The sequence below is a fragment of the Ciconia boyciana genome, chromosome 1, assembly GCF_034638445.1.
Source record: "Ciconia boyciana chromosome 1, ASM3463844v1, whole genome shotgun sequence".
In the NCBI taxonomy this organism is placed as follows: domain Eukaryota; kingdom Metazoa; phylum Chordata; class Aves; order Ciconiiformes; family Ciconiidae; genus Ciconia; species Ciconia boyciana.
The window spans coordinates 53245087-53261223 of record NC_132934.1 but is presented as its reverse complement, the minus strand read 5'-3'; the positions used below and the strand labels follow the sequence as shown (position 1 = coordinate 53261223).

The 16137-nt window shown below is 37.9% G+C and overlaps 1 protein-coding gene across 7 annotated transcripts in view; it reads left to right on the top strand.

Moving 5' to 3' along the window:
* Positions 1-16137, top strand: part of ANKS1B (ankyrin repeat and sterile alpha motif domain containing 1B) — a 448570-nt gene that overhangs the window by 424176 nt on the left and 8257 nt on the right. For 6 of the 7 annotated variants that reach the window (XM_072866003.1, XM_072865996.1, XM_072866022.1 and 3 more), the window contains 2 exons: positions 9090-9176; positions 13784-13921. In XM_072866003.1, coding sequence (XP_072722104.1) covers positions 9090-9176; positions 13784-13921 — 225 coding nt within the window. Of the gene's footprint in view, positions 1-9089; positions 9177-10819; positions 10917-13783; positions 13922-16137 lie in introns of those variants that run through there. The other variant, XM_072866012.1, reaches the window with a different exon arrangement.

The window sequence follows — 16137 nt, the reverse complement described above, 5'->3', positions numbered from 1 at the left end:
TCTTAATTTCAAGTAATACCAAAATTTAAAGGTAGATTTTTATTTTGCATGTTTTATCTAAGAAAAAAACAAATGTATGCGCTATGTTTTCTCTTGAATCTTCGAGTATGTTTCAAAGTACTTTCCACACATTCTAAATGTGCCCATATCACATTGCTTTTGTAAATAGAATTTATAGCTCGTATATGATAATCTAGATTGAATTTACTATGTGAAAATATGTACTAGTGAATATATTAACATGTTACCAAAGCTATTGTTTTTTACATATGGTCTAATCCTACAGTCACATAATCTTATGGATGCTTTCACTCACATGAGTATTCCCATTAATTATGAGTGAGTTACATGCTTATTGATTGATGGATGACAAATGATCTACTTCAGTTTCACCTGATGGTGGGAAAACAGTTAGGTTTCCTTCAAACTGGTGAGAATATGTTTTCCTATGGCTCTTTGGCCTGATACTGGTTTGTAGAAAATTACAATGAGGCTCAGTCTATCTCCAAGAAACATACTGCTGCTGGAAATGCAAAACAAGCCACAGGCCAGCTACACGATTTATTCCCAGCTGTAGTTGTAATAAGAACGCACCTGTTTATAGAGGTGGCGAACATATCATGGTCTGGCATGATTAATTAATGAAGAATATAATTGTTCAGTAATCTACCAAATGTGTAAAATTACATAGATGAATGAGTGAAATCCTTTCTTCTGTGGATCATAAGTCTTTTATGCAAGATGCCTCTGAGCACTAGACGTAGCATTCGGATCAACTAGAAAGCTGGAAGATGTGTAAAATTCATGCAATCAGACAACCATTTCCTATTGGTTACGTATCTGCAACACACAGACTTGTACAAGCTGTTTTAGCTAAGGGCTGGTAGTAATTCACGCTTACTAGATTGCCTGAAGATCTGTGGCTTCTCAGCTAATTACATGCTAATCATTCCTTACCTGGGCTTAAACTCCTCCAAAAAAAACCCCAACAACTTGACACAGAGGGATCTACAGTTACATACACGTGTTCTGGGGAATTAATTGAGGCTGCAAGCATACCATCTTCCAATCCAGTTTTCAAACTGTCAGACTTCGCAGTTCAATTTTTTAGGCATATGCCTGTGCAGATCTTAGGGCAGAATTTGACACCATAGTAGCATGTGACAACTTCAGTTAAGTTATTTGACTGAACTAGGAAGCTTAACATCAAAAAAGTCACTCTAATTTATAGCCATTTAAAGATATTTTTTTTAAAGTAATAAATTTGGCAAATTTAAATTATATACCTGAAAAATTAAGTGTTTGAAAACAAATTTAATTTAAAATACAATTTTTCTATAAAAATAATGGAGTTGCACTAATAAGCTATAGTGCCATACAGGGCACTTATATAATCAGTGACGGAGTTTATATACATTTATTTTTTACATTCTCTTTTGAAACCATTGTGCTGTGAGAATGTTTATTTTCTGGTTTGAGGGGTTTTTATTGCAAAGAGGTTTGAATAAAACAGTTTTTAATCAGGATTTCATCTATTCTTTCTATGTAGTCCTTTTAATCGTATTCCTATTCAAGTCAGAAGCAAAAAACATTGACGTAATGGGAACAGATTATTATTTTAGTGTAAGTTTCCCAGTGAGAAAAATGTATCTTTTTCCAAAACTTTCTCCCTCTGGTTGTGTTCTGAAAGTTAGTGTCTATGAATTGGGAGTCCAGGCTGTCCTAAGTCATCCTGAAGTTTTGCTGTGATGTTCATTATTGTATTTAAGTACCACTGGGTTGTTATTGAAAATGTGGCTTCTTTTATAGTTACATTTTACTTTAAATGTACTGAAAGGGACATTTCACTTACAAAAAGAAGTTAAAAGCTAGATATATTATTTGACTGCTTCTCAGGTACTGAATTCTGTCCACTTGTCCAGTGTATTTAGAGTCGGTAAGATTTCTACATAGGGTTGTACTAATGTGATAGAGCAACATTTTTAAATTTTAGGTTGTTTTTTTTTTCCATTTATATATTTCAAATCTATAGCATGCTGCAATCTGAGACATGCTGGGGGGGAGTGTGTCACATATAACCTTGTACCATGTTGAGGTCCTCCCCCACAATTTTTTAATCTTTCTGAAGTCAGCCACATAGTGGTTTTTAAGGAGAACATATGAAAATTAGGTACCTAATTTTTCTCTCAATGTGTCTTTAGCTTCTCCATCTTTAACCTAATGCTGCTCAAAAAAGTGTTGATATTCACTGGATGTCTTCCAGTCAGCAGATGCACAAGGACGAAAGAAGCCTATCAGTGAATAAAAGTATCTTGATCTTCCTTAATCATTCATAGATACAGAGAAACAACAAAAATGACATGTTTGCTGACTGCAGATCCCTCCCTGTTAGTTGTAGATGCTTTCTTGTGCTTTCAGTTATTGCAGTTGATGGTTTTGGTTCTCAAGGGAAGTGTCGTGGATATCCCTCGTGTCTCTCCACAGAGGGGCTTACACAGCCTCCTTCTCTTATAGCTCTTCACCCTTATAGCTTAAGGGTGAAGAGAGATCCTAAATCTTCTATAATGTAAAAAACCAACCAAACAAAAAGACCCCACCAAAACCTGGGAACCTCTGTCTTAATAACTCTTCTTGGCTATCCACTGTGCTTCTCAGCGTTGTGCAGCAGTGTGCTCCAGCAGGGCAGATGATGGATTTGTTTGGGGAAAATCATGCAGATACAATAGATTGAGCTCAGCACGGGGGTCAAGGTTATGCATGCTTTTTGTTCCCACCCAAATTGCAGACTCTTGCAGCCATCCAAAATCATGGATATTTGGCAAGAACTGTGCCTATTAGAGGGATTATACTTTATTTTTCCATTCACATATTTGCGCTCCAAGGATGGATTTATGTTTTATGGTTTCCTATTTGTTTCCAGCTATTTTCTCTCACAAACTCCCTCTGCAGTTGGCAGCCCTGTCTCCTTATCTCCATTCCCCACCTGCTGTAAACTGACCTTTGCTACTTGGAGATTAAATCTTGCTGTCCTGGCCAGAATAGATTTATTAATTATATTTGAGAGATGCCTTCAAGAACTTAAGAGCTTTCATCTTTCTCAGTGTGAAATAGGAAATATTACAAGTTGTGTTTTCAACTAGATTACTGCCTTTACTTCAAATCACCATAGGAACACGAAGCGAGAATAAAATGTGTTTACATCAAAATAAAGAAAAGGAATAAAGTTTAATTGGAGCTAGGAAGAGACTTGTTCTTTACAGTAGACTCCATCTGGCATTTACACATCTGAATTCCTTGACCAGGTAGGAGGGGGATGGTTTTATACTTCCTGGCATGAGCACAGCAGCAAGGTAGACTCTTTCCTTGCAGTAATGTTAAATCACTAATGTTCCGTACACCAATTGCATAGTCTGAACCAATCAGATATTTACTGCGGCAGTAGGGAACTTAGATTTTGTTCTTGAATCCTGCTACCTTCCTGAATATTATGTGTCTTTCTTAAAGGTTTTCTTGTTAGGAAAGAGGTTCTTAACATGTCAAGTCAAAGTTCTGGGGAACCAGCAACGTAATTCTATTCACAAAGCAGGTGTTTAAATATCTTGCTGACTTAAGACCAAAATGTCAAAGTTGGAATTGTTACGAAATCTGCTTCTCTTGTCTCTGAAGAGGAAGATGAAGCAGAGTTGACTCTTTCACTGAAAATAGGCAGGGTCTGGGGCATTCCTTCCTCATTTCTTACATAAAGAAGGAGGATGTGGATATAGATGGCAGTCTCCTTGTTTCTGCTAATCCCTTTCTACTTTTCAATCTCCGTTTCATTTCTCCCCCAAAAGTAGAAGTGTCCTCCATAGGCCTCCTAGTGAAACTAGCCAGGCAAATACCATGTCAGGATCAAATACTGTATTTGAGAATTTAGATTCTTCGGTCTCTGTTCTCCTGGGACTTGTAGCTCTGTCTCTCTCATGTTTTGGGCTCTGCCTCTCCTCACTGCTTTGGGAGGGCCTGCAGTGGAACAGGCACATGGATATTACTCAAAAGGAAAAAAGTAGTGGTGGGAGGTCTTAAAGATGTTCAGTCCTTATGCACATCCACAGCATGCCATCCCATGTTCTTCAGAGGACAGTATGTCCTTGAACTCTGGGGCTGAAAGGAATCCAAGGTGCAGTAGGGATGCGCTGCCCTTTCAGCAGCAGATGAGTGTGTACAGATATTGCAAAAGCAAAAAAAAAGCTCTCATTCTCAAGTAGATGAGTTGCAGGTGCATCCCCAGTGCAATGTTCATATTAGTGATGTAGCTTGGAGGCATCCGCTAATTGTAGAGAAGTAAACAGTCTTGTACCACAGGGATTACAGATGCTGTCTTATTCCAAGAGGTATTAAATTATGTCAGTGATGCATTTTTAAGCCTTTTGGACTGAGAGAAGTTACTAATATTTGTTACAAGGCAGATTGTAGTTTCAAAATTGGCTTCAAAACTAACTGGTCAAATGTGAACTTTGACTTTTTATTTTTATTTCATCTCATGCATGATATTGTCAAAGTGATTCACTCAAAAGGAACTGTTTAATGAGGCTTCATAAGCCTTAAATAAGTAACAGACTTACGGATATGATAGTAGGCGGTACCAATACGTATTTTGAAATGTGTAGTCTGATGCCATTTGGAATCCATAGTTGCTACCAGTATGAGAAAATGTTCAGATTCTCATAGTGAAGTGGATTCCAGTACATAACTGAATAGTAAAATTGCCAGCTACAATCTTCAGATAGCTATTAAAAAACAGTATAAGACAGAATTAGCAGATTCATTTGCAAAAATAAAAAGCCAAGATGAAAACTTAAGATTTTACAGGCTCATAAACTTGTATTCAAAATTTATGTATGGGATTTTTAGTGACTTGGCATAGTTGAATAATGTCTTTTTACTGTGTATTTGCAAGATCGAGTATAATTACATGTGCAGTAAAACCCAAAAATGAACATGGTTTCATTTTGGCCACTGTATGAAAACTGAGTAATCCAGTTATAAATGTATATATAAGTACATGAAAGTGGTCAGCATGGCAAAGTAGAAGTACCAGCGTATCCCATTTCCTCTGGGCAGGAAATAAATAGGTGAGATGAAAGCATTTTGAGATTGGGCTGGATTACAGCAGGTGCTACAGTCTATCAGGTGAACATGTGAGCATCTTACTCGGACACCATTCTATGTGTGCTCCTGAATTTCTTATTCAGGTGCTGTGTGCGTGTGTGTGCGTGCACAGAGATACCATGTTTTGTACACTGCAGGAGTATTCAAAAGTGTTGGATTAGTGCTCTCAGTTCTGCACAGAACAAGGTATTGCAGTACAATATTATCTTGAAAGGGTTAAAGTCCCTTTAGGGTTATAGGTTTTATATTTGCATGTATTTGCTTTTTAAAAATAAACAGCTAGTTTATATTGCTTTATTCATAGAATAAAGTCCCCTGCCTCTTAAGCCATTGTTAATTACCTTGATTTGTTAGGCACACTGGCTGGGTGGATCTTAAATGAGTTGGATTTCAGTTTATATTCTAAACAAATGGCTAGTAGCTCTGCGCAGCCTTTAACTCTAAATCCAAATACAGGTGGGAATGCTTTACCCACTTAAGACAATTTGTAGTACTGTACTTTGGAAATCTGTTTAGTCTGCTTGTGAGTATGGTGGGTTTTTCAGTGAACTAAAGAAAATTCATAAACAAGAGCCAAAGTTACAGTCACAAATGATGGAGTTCATAGGAACTATGACCAGTTCCAGGCTAGTGAGCACTTGCCCAAAGACAAGGTCCTGTCACTATGATTGCTTCTACATGAGCTAAAATCTAATCCTGCTACTATGGTATGAACATGCCTTGGAGCATTAGACCATATGTCAGCATGCACATGACATCCAATGCCAGCCTTCAGCTGTGGCTCCTATAACTTTGGCTCAAGTCCATGTGCTTCCCGTAGAGGCACCAGATGGACAAGAATATTTTGTCATCTCATCATGTCCTCACGGAGTTGATACGGTGGCTAGAACCTGAAAAGCCCAATGAAAGGGAATACTGACTCCTGTGTCCCACCTTCTTCTCAGATTCTGGTCACAGGCACAGGCAGAGATGCCCACTTGGCCTGCACAGAGGTGTGAAATGTCTGATCATGAAAGCTGTGGGACTTCATCTCAACATCGTAGAATTTAGAGCCAAAGCACTTACAGTGCCTGAGCGAATGGTATTCACATTGTATCTCTGAACACTCACGTTACGCATCCTGGCAGCCACCTCGTCCATTAAAAAGAAAAGAACAACAAGCAAATAGTATGAGCTCACCATGACAACTCAAAACTGTTGAAGTCTGTAAACTGCTTGGAAATAATAATTACATGGTGGACTTCAGTTACTGTTTCACTGGGAGTCAAGCAGGAGGAATAGAGCTGTGTGTTTTTCATGATAGCACTGTCATAATAACAAAGGATGTTACGCCACTGCCCAACTGGTTTTTGCAATGGGGGTACAAGTGCAGAATTGTTTCCCAAAATCATGCTTCTACACTGGACTACAGTCTTCCAGAACACCTTTGGACAAATCCTGGGGTTTGTATGGTTTGCAGGCTGATAAAGGGCTCCTTACCAGCTGAGACAGTTTGGCTTAATAAATTACAAATGTCCATCAGTCTCTGATTCATTTCCTAATTTGCCAGCTATAATTTAATAGTATCTTGATGAGCTATTTCACTCAGATACAGTATTCTGGCAGTTCATGACCTCGGTTAAATACTAAAGATAAGGTCTTCTCTAGACAAACCCAGGTGAATGTGGAGCAGATAAGGAAGATGATTAAATTACAAACTACTGGTCTAGATGAAAGAGGACTCCCAGATGGTTCGTACAACGTGGCCTTGCCAGCAGGAAACTTCACCTTTATGGCAAATAGAAGATAGTGCAAATTAGACCAAAAAGCTAAAATAAATGAACTTAGTAGCCGTGTTTGTATAGCGTGTTGGAGGAGAAGAGGAATTTTGCTGCTAAGGAGGCGAGGAAGGAGATAATTACAATAATCAAAATGGGAGACAAAGAGCTCCTGAGTGTAGCTGTCGGGATAGAAAGAAAGGACAAAAGTTGGATGATTGCTGGGTTGCCAGATGATTAAAGTGATGTTGTCATATTTGTGAATATTTTGGCTGGTTATGAGCATATGCGGGGTATATTGCTTGTTATTCTGATAGATGTATGTACTGCAGGTTTCGTACAGTCAGTCATGCTTTCTGTGCATTGGAATTGAATTTTATGAAAAGGCTCATTTGAGATCTGTTATAGAGACACGCACACACATACACACAGGTATGTACTTGCTCTGCTTTTGGCAGGAATACCATTTCTTTCTCCACTCAGTTCAGAGACATGCAAATCAGATTAGTGTCTTCCTTCAGATTTTGTTAGATTCTTCAGGATGTTTTACCATTTAAGCTTTCATTTTTTAAAAGTGCCTAGCCTTCTGGGTGAAAGAAGCTTTCTCCCAGATAAACTGACACTTGAGTGTTGTCTCGAGTCTTTGTCATTTGATACTGAGAGATGCAACAGTCCTCGCTATTACACGGATGGGTGGGGCTCTCCTTGAAACTTTAATTAGAGGTTTTAGCCTTCATGGCACGGACACTAATTGCAGAACATAGCTGGATCTGTAGCTTTGAATTTTGTGCTGGCAAAAATGGAGTCTCTTTTGATTCTGGAAGGAACGAGATCTGATAAAGGGACTTGATTAAAGTTTTTTTTCTTTTAAGCCTTTGTTTGTTTTGCTTCCTGGTGTTAGCATCACCTATTTTTCAGACATATTTTTTTCAGACATATTTTTTTCAGATACAGTCTGTGTTTTCAAGCTTACATCTATGCTGTTTTATTTTTCTTGAAGAATACAAAACCACCACTGCTACTTTTGTTCAACTGCTCTAATGATCTTTGTAGGTGCCAATTCTAGACCTTTCGATACGTTCACACTCTCATTCTGTGTGTTGATGTTTCTTCATATGTAGCTGTAACTGAACTTACTCTTTCCTCTCAAGAAAATGTTTGATTGATCTCTGTGATTGTTTGCAGATACTCTCATGAGTGAGTGTTCTCTGAACGTTATCTACTTTATTTATCTACAGTACTTTTGTATAGAATAGTCTAGTCTGTCATTGCCTTCTGCCTTAAAAGAATTCAAATCAGCTATAAACTTATGCCATATCTGTTTTTTTGTTTGGTTGGTTTGGGTTTGCTTTAATAAACTTAAACTGTAAACTAATCAACAGGTTTTTCTGCAGAGCATCTATCCCAAATATTTGCCCAATCTGTTCAGGAGGAAATATCTTTGCTGTGTGCATCATGTTGAAGGCACACAGAAGTAACCTAGCATAAAAGAAAAAATAGCCTTATAGGAAGAGATGAACTGTAGGTAGGAGAACCTGGCAGTGAGGGAATGCAGAATAAGCCTCCGTGCTAATTCATGTGTAAAGCAGCTTCCAGTAGCAGCTGCACTCAAGGAAGCGCAGATCGTCAGATGTGACAAGATACAATGTGGGACTGACAGATTGACTCGCAGTCAATACTGCAGGGATACCTCGTGCCACAAATACAACTGCAGGAAGGCAAGAGAGTGAAATATTTCTAAATAACAGCTAATTGCAGCAAAGAAACAGTACTACGAGATGTACCGCACTGTTGGTTTTTACAGCTGGGAAGGGCAGGAAGAGGGGAGGAGAGGCAGCGATGAATGGGGCATATCAGATAGATGTCTTAAACACACACATTTTGGGAAACCCCTGATTGCATGACTTGTCTTTTTAAGCCTGGCAAACTTATTTCATTCTCTTCCCATTGTGCTAGGAAAAAGAAGAATTTTTACCATCCTCACAAAAAACTGTAAAGCTCCTTTTAGTTTTGTACAAGGCAGCTATTTCAAAAGCCCAGAGCATAGTCAGCTCAAGAAAAAGTCAAATATTTGGATAAGTACCTCTTGTTTAACTTATGTATTTTGTCAGAAGAAGAAGAGAAAGAGCACTGTTCTTGCAGTGCAACACAACTCTAACAACATCTTCATTTTGATTTCAGAAGTCTACAGAACAAATGAAGAAAGTACCAACCATTGTCCTGTCTGTCTCTTACAAGGGAGTCAAATTTATTGATGCAACAAATAAGGTATGTGCAATTGTTCAATATTAGCTTTTATTTCTCACAAATAGGAATACCTATGAGGCTGGCTGTGTAAGAGCACCAGGCCAGAGAGGGGACAGAGTTGCACTTTGTGTTTTCCTCTCTTTTTTCTCTTCTTTCCAAAATGGATGTAATCTCATTGTCATTCTCCAGAAACTCAGTCTGGAGGACAAGTGAAGCAGCTTTAATGGCTCGTTTGGAGAACATTGTGTTCAACCTTCTGCCATTAAAAGGCAAGCTTATCACAAAAGACATTTGGCAGGGAGCCTCTGTGGAATCCTTTACCATATTCTTCCCTATACAGTTCCTTAAATATGCAGAAAATATATATATATTTGTTCATTAATATAATTTTGGCAAAAAAAAAAAAAGAATGTCTCAATGAAGAATAAAGATGCAAGGTTTTATCCAGGGCCAGCCATTGTAAGAGTAAGAAACATGAGCCTTGAACGTCCTTTTCAAATGTCAGAGCCTCTCTGAGAGCTGTTTTCCTGGTACTAGCCATTCGACTCCCTGAACTGCAGCAGCTTCTTAACAGTTGTTATTCCATATTTTTTTCATCTTCCTGTGTGGCAATGCCCCGTGCTTTGTTTCTTACATTTTAAAATACATCCAACATCTTTAAAAAAAAAAAAAAAAGGCAGAATTTGAGAGATCAGAGAACTCAGTGATGGATAGAGCAATGGGTTATTGCTTAGCCAAAGTAAAATGTACAAGCTCTGTAAGCAGGAGTAAAGTAATGCATTCATTTCTCTTCTTTGGATGTCTAAAATGGCAAGAAAATGCAATCCATACTGATGCTTGCATATGAATAGAAAAGAAATTATCTTTTCTGTTATGTGACTAAAACTCACTAGGCAATGCAAAAAATAAATCTGACAACCCAGCTACCTGACCAGGTTAATAATGTATATAACTGCTTTGTGTTGCTGAACATTCAGACCACATGATACATCTAACCCCGTATCCATCAAACTTGCCAAGTCAGTCAGTTTTTAAAGGTGTTTAACTAGAACTGGGTTTTAAGTGAAGGAACAAAAACAGATTTGTGAACTTCTGCTACAGTCTGGAAGCCATATCTAGGGTTAGAAGATGGCATGAAAGAAAAACAGAGGTGAAATTACTGTATGTCAAGTCTTGCATATTTGCCAGAGCAGAGAGGCCAGGGTTTCCCATCAGCTCCTTTTTCTTCCATTGATTCAAAACTGAGCTTCTACAACTCTCATTTCCTTTATGTTCTCTGATGTGCAGGGCATAAATCAGGACATTGTAATGCTATTAACTCTAACTTGGATAAGGCTGTTTTCAGCTCTTAAATCTCCTCTGTAGTGCAAAGGATGTAACTGCAATATCCTTAGGTTTACAAAAATAATCAGGAGAACAAAAGGAGCTTCCAGTATCTCTTTGCACAGTGCGTATAATCTTATGTAAGATGGAAACTTGAAAGCAGTTTGGCAAATTGCATTAGATGGCTCTAGACCAGTCCCACTGAAATCTTATGCCTAGTAGTGCAATAGATGTATTTGATGGAGGTAAATAATACCACAGTCCTGTGTTTTTTCTCAAGTGGTAGATTGCTTTCTCTCCAGTTCAAAATCTGCACTGCCTTTCCCTTCTGTAAAAACCAGGTAATAGCCTGCAACTCTCCCAGGAGCATTGTTATCATCCTTGTCCACAGTGTGCTGTACCCAATTCCTTCAAGACCCAAAACAGATTAGCACTAAGGTGAGATCCTATTCAGACTTGTACCGCTTCCGTATGAGCTTATAGTTGACAGCGCTGGGCACCACTTAGCAATAAATGCATACTTTTTAATGACAAAAATAGCTAGCAGTTATGTGCTTGAAAACTCAGCTCTCATGGCTGTTCATCCTTTTCCTTTATGCCACCAAGCTAAGAATTTGTATTCCGAGTCGTAGCAGGCAAAGCTTCAGGTGACAAAGGGGCCCTGACCTCATTCCACGACAGCTATTTCAGTGGCGCCTTGAAGCTTGGCATGACACCACTTTGACATGACACCATTTCTTTGCAAGTGAGGCCAGAAAGAAATTGCTGCTTAGGAAAAAGCAGACTTGCAGAATTTTCTCCTGGGTCACAGCTAACCCTAACTTCTGGATGATTTCTGCCAGGAGGGTGATTGTCTGACACAAGGTAGGCAAGCAAAGGGAAGGATGCTTAGCAAAAACCTGGTCTCTCAAAGGTATTTCCTTGGCAGAACCAGAACCGGCTTTCAGCTTCCCTGTTTTTTTGGAAGCACCAGAGGTTTCTCTTGACAAACCGAGTGACAAATTTTAGAACGATGACTGTACAGTGTTGGTCAATGCCTGAGGAGCGTACCCAGAACAGCGAGCTGGTTCATAGCCTTGTAATTTCCACAGAATAAGACTATGGGTCTACTGGAGCAGTGACCCTAGGAAACAGTAAAAGCATGCACTGAAAACATGTTTAATTTTGAAAGGCGATCACAGAGGATATCCTATAGAAGCTGGGGAAAAAGCTCAATTTCATGACTAATTTTCATCCAGAAGATTTATTTTAGGTATAGCTCATTTTATTTGAAACAAACTTGATATGGATATGTTTCCAAACTTCACTTGGTTTAAAGTTAAATTAAATAAGTTTAAAATTTAAGTTTAAAATAATGTCCATGAGTTTTGACTAAAGTGCAAAGCCCTGTGTCAACCCCAGGTCACCTTGGAAAAGTTTCAGCACAGCAGAGCTCTGTTCACATACACTGCATAACTTCAGGTGGTTACTTTGTGGCTCATGATTTGGCATAAATATTTCACATGATTTTAAGACCTTCCAAGCTTTAATTTTTTCTGCCTTCTAAACTACAATGTTGCCAATACAACATCAATGAACCTGTATTACCGCTATATCTGTGGATATCTAAATCCCTGGTTTTGGTAGAATTGTAATTCTCATCAAAATCTTTATTGAGGGGTAAAAGTTATCAATTTGAGAACAAAGCAAATAAAATGCTTAAAGTAACATAAAAAGCCAATGATTGTTAAGTAGAGATTATATGTGTCATTATAAATTGGCATATATTGAAACATGGTTTTGTCATTTTTATGAATAATGCATTAAACAGAAATAATCAAGTATGTTGCAACAGTTTAAGAGGATTATTTCATTTCTTCAGTAACAGTTTCCTTATCTTTGTTTTTCCATAATTTGAAATTTGGAATGCTTTTTATTAAGATTTTTCCTAAGCCATGATTTCTTCAATTAGATATATTAATACGTCTTTTCAAAAACTTGACACCTACATGCAAGGGGTAAGGTTGCCACTTAGCAAATGAAAGAAGATATGGCAAAGCATGTTAAGTGATTTAGTTGCATATATTTCCTGTTCTTTAAAAGAAAAAGAGGGGGAGGAGAGGAGGTGGGAAGGAAAACAGAGGGGTGAGGGAAAACCAGAGATGCTCAGGGATTGTTTTAACTTGGACAGGTGCCACTGAGGCAGCAGCAAACGGTGGCTCTGCGAGGGACCGGGACATGACAGATGTCACGTGTTCTGTGGTGCAATAGCGATGTCATGCTGCAGCAGGCTTGTTCACTTTGGGTTTTTGTCGAAAAGCCAGAGCTAGAGCCAACAGGGCCACAATTCAGAAAAGCATATAAACTAATCACTAAGTAAATTCATATTCAATGAATCATTCTTCTGTTTAAATAAATCATTTGAAATGCGTGTGTTGCTGAAGCAAGGCCTAATCATAAGCCACTCTGCAGTATCTTCTTCTCTGGCTTCATGGATCCTTTGGCCTGAACACAATAATTACATATCAGCAATTTATGTAATGAATATTCATAATTTTCTCCAAAGCTTTAAGACAGCTTTTTTTTATTTCATCGGACAGACATGCCCCACCTCTATCTCAATAGTATGCTATAGCTTACATTGGCTGTTGCAAGTAGTGTTGCTCGGTGCATGAATGGTTTAATTTTTCTACATCTCTCTTACAGGATGCTGTTGTCAGTAAGTGAAGAAAAGTTGCCAGATCGTCCTGTAGTTATCTTTTTTACTAAGCAGAAGCCTTTCAAGAGCTCAGGGTTTCAATTATAAGCGATGTTTGGTGTCTTTTTCTCTTTAAACAGTATACCTGAAATTTGTCGAACACCACATGCAAAAAATGGGATATTGAGCCTGTTGGGTTTCACCAGATCCTGTCTGTCAGGAGACTGAAAGTGCCATGTAGTGATCATTATACAGAAAACCAACAGCATCGTAAGATGCTTGTATAGTGCTTTGAAACTGTATTTACAGCTGTATGCCAGGAAAGATGTCTCTTTGTCATAGGCTACTGAATAAACTGTACAAAACTCAAGCGGACTCATAGGGAAGACTCGAGAATGTAATTGTTTCCTACCAGGTTATTGGCAACTTTAGATAACATTGGAGAGGGGCAAAATTCCAATGACCTGTGTAAGATCACACCTGGGGTGTATTAAATCTCTTCTTATTAAGAAACTTCTGAAATACTTCAGCACAGCAGATGAGCATAAATGCAAATCTAAAAACACACCTTTTACGGCTCTTTTACATTTAATTCCTAAATTGATTGAAAATATTTTTTTTTAAACAGAATATTATTGCTGAACATGAAATCCGTAACATTTCCTGTGCTGCACAAGACCCTGAAGACCTTTCTACATTTGCGTACATCACTAAAGACTTGAAGACTAATCATCACTACTGCCATGTATTCACTGCATTTGATGTGGTCAGTTTATAGAAGAAACTTCATTTAATAGTTCTTTGTAATAGTAATAGTTCTTTGTAATAGTAATAGTCCTTTAATTCGATTAAAATATTTTCAGGGTATATGGTGATTAATGGAAGGTATCATTCATTTACCACATGAAAGGACTAATCTACTGTGGGATAGTAAAAGAACATTTCTGGAGAAGAGCGAAGATTTTCTTTGATATTATCTCATTTCCCGTCTGAAATAACTCACCTCTGTAATCTCAGCTGTTGACTGTAAACTTAGCGCGTGGCTTTTCATACAAGTCTTGACACATAATTTTTCTAACCTAAGCTACAGCCTTCCAAGAAGTTTGTAACAAGCAGGTTTGGCCACCCATTCTGAAATCTCAGCACATACCAGATAAACAAATCAATCAGAACTGGATCAATGAGCATCATATACAGTGCTCAATCCTGCTAAGAGATAGGTTCAGGAACTAGCTTAAACTAAGTCTGCAGGGTGTCCTGCATTTTTGACTATGTATGTTGTACTGCCTGTGTAGTCAGGGAAGGACTGGTTTGGTGATGTCCAGCCTTTTGGCTTTTACCCTCATGGGTCCATCCCGTGCCAGCCAACAAGGAGTGAGAGGGTTGGACACTTTCTTGTGGGAGCCCTTTGAGCTTGGACACATCCCACATGCACGATGCAGATGTGGGCTGATCAGATGTTACCACCGTAAGTGATTTATTCAGATTTCTTAGCCCTGCTGTTCCATGAGTTTTAGTGTTTCAGTGTTGAGGTGGATCAGTCCCAATAACTCGAACATCTCTCTAAATATTGGTTAGACTTTTTGACATTATGTTGAATGAACTGGAAAACAGAAGCTTCCTCTGCAAATGTGTAGAGAATGTATGAAAAGTTCTGTATTTACTTTAACTGGAGAACTGAAACACTTACAGATCTGACAAAGAAGAGACCACACAGGTAGCTAATTACATATCTCAAGAGGTCCTAGGAATATTTGGCTACCCCACTGAATCTGAAAGATCTGAAACATCTGTAATAACAGAGATCCATGCAGAGCATTGTCCTTCCTGTGTAAGAGGTTACCCCTGTAACCGTCAACAGATTATTATTGTTAGATGGCCCCTCTGTTGTTCTCTGCTCTCTGACATGTCAGTGGGAGTTTTAGCTTAACAAGTAATGCAGATATGCAATCTGGGGAAATTTTATTTCAGCAGCACCTTTTTCTTTTCAAAAAAGATGCATTTATTTTGAAAATAGCAAATTAATGCTTTAATTCTTACTTTCTTGCTCCAACCTTCTTGCCTAAAAAAAAAAAAACCCTCAAAAATGTTATTTCAGCAAAAGTCCTCACAGCTCCTGTTATTTTGGTGGAAAAGCATTTTGGTTCAGTGCTTTTGTTGTTTAACTTCTCTGCTGACATTTTAGTGGCGACAGGGAGTAGAAAAAACTTCAAAATTGTGTTAAAAATAGATAGACCACGGTCAACAAGATATTACATTATATAGATTTTAGTGATAAGTGAATTAACTGAAATTAGACTGATTGAGTGAGGTTATTATTTCTCCTGATCCATTTAAATACTTCTTAATGGTTTCAAAGTACTGCAGTTTCATTTATAGGTTTAATAATCAAGCACAAACATAGACCCAGGTGTAGCTGATGAAATTCATTTTCTCCTTTCTTGGCAAGGAAAGAATAGTGATCCAGGAATAATTACAACATTTTGCTCGCTTCCTGTACCTTAAGGAGGAGCATTTAATACCCCAAGCACTTTAAATGGCTATTTTAAGCAATACAGAAACTTTAATGTCTAACTGTCTTAACTTAGTTTTCTCCTGCAATATAATCCTCAGTGGGGTGTTACCTACTCAAATATTCTCTTTTTGTGTTGTTTTATTTCTCGGGCTCTAGCATTTCTGATGCAAGTACAAGCTGCATAAAAAATAGCTAGATATTCAGAACACAAGCATACAGTAAATTAAATTTTCTCTTTAAAGTCTAACACTTACTTATGTTAGCCTGATCTTCCAGTTTGCTAGCAGAAACAATCCTATCCGTTTGTCAATGGATAGAAGTTCAATCATATTAAGAAAAATAAGGTTTAAAAAGGTAGAAATCCACAATAAGGTGTAAAAAAGATGCATCTTAAATCATATATATTATGGTAATACAATATATGCAATGGCATGAAAAAAGTTTCACTCTCCTAGGTCCTTCAGTTC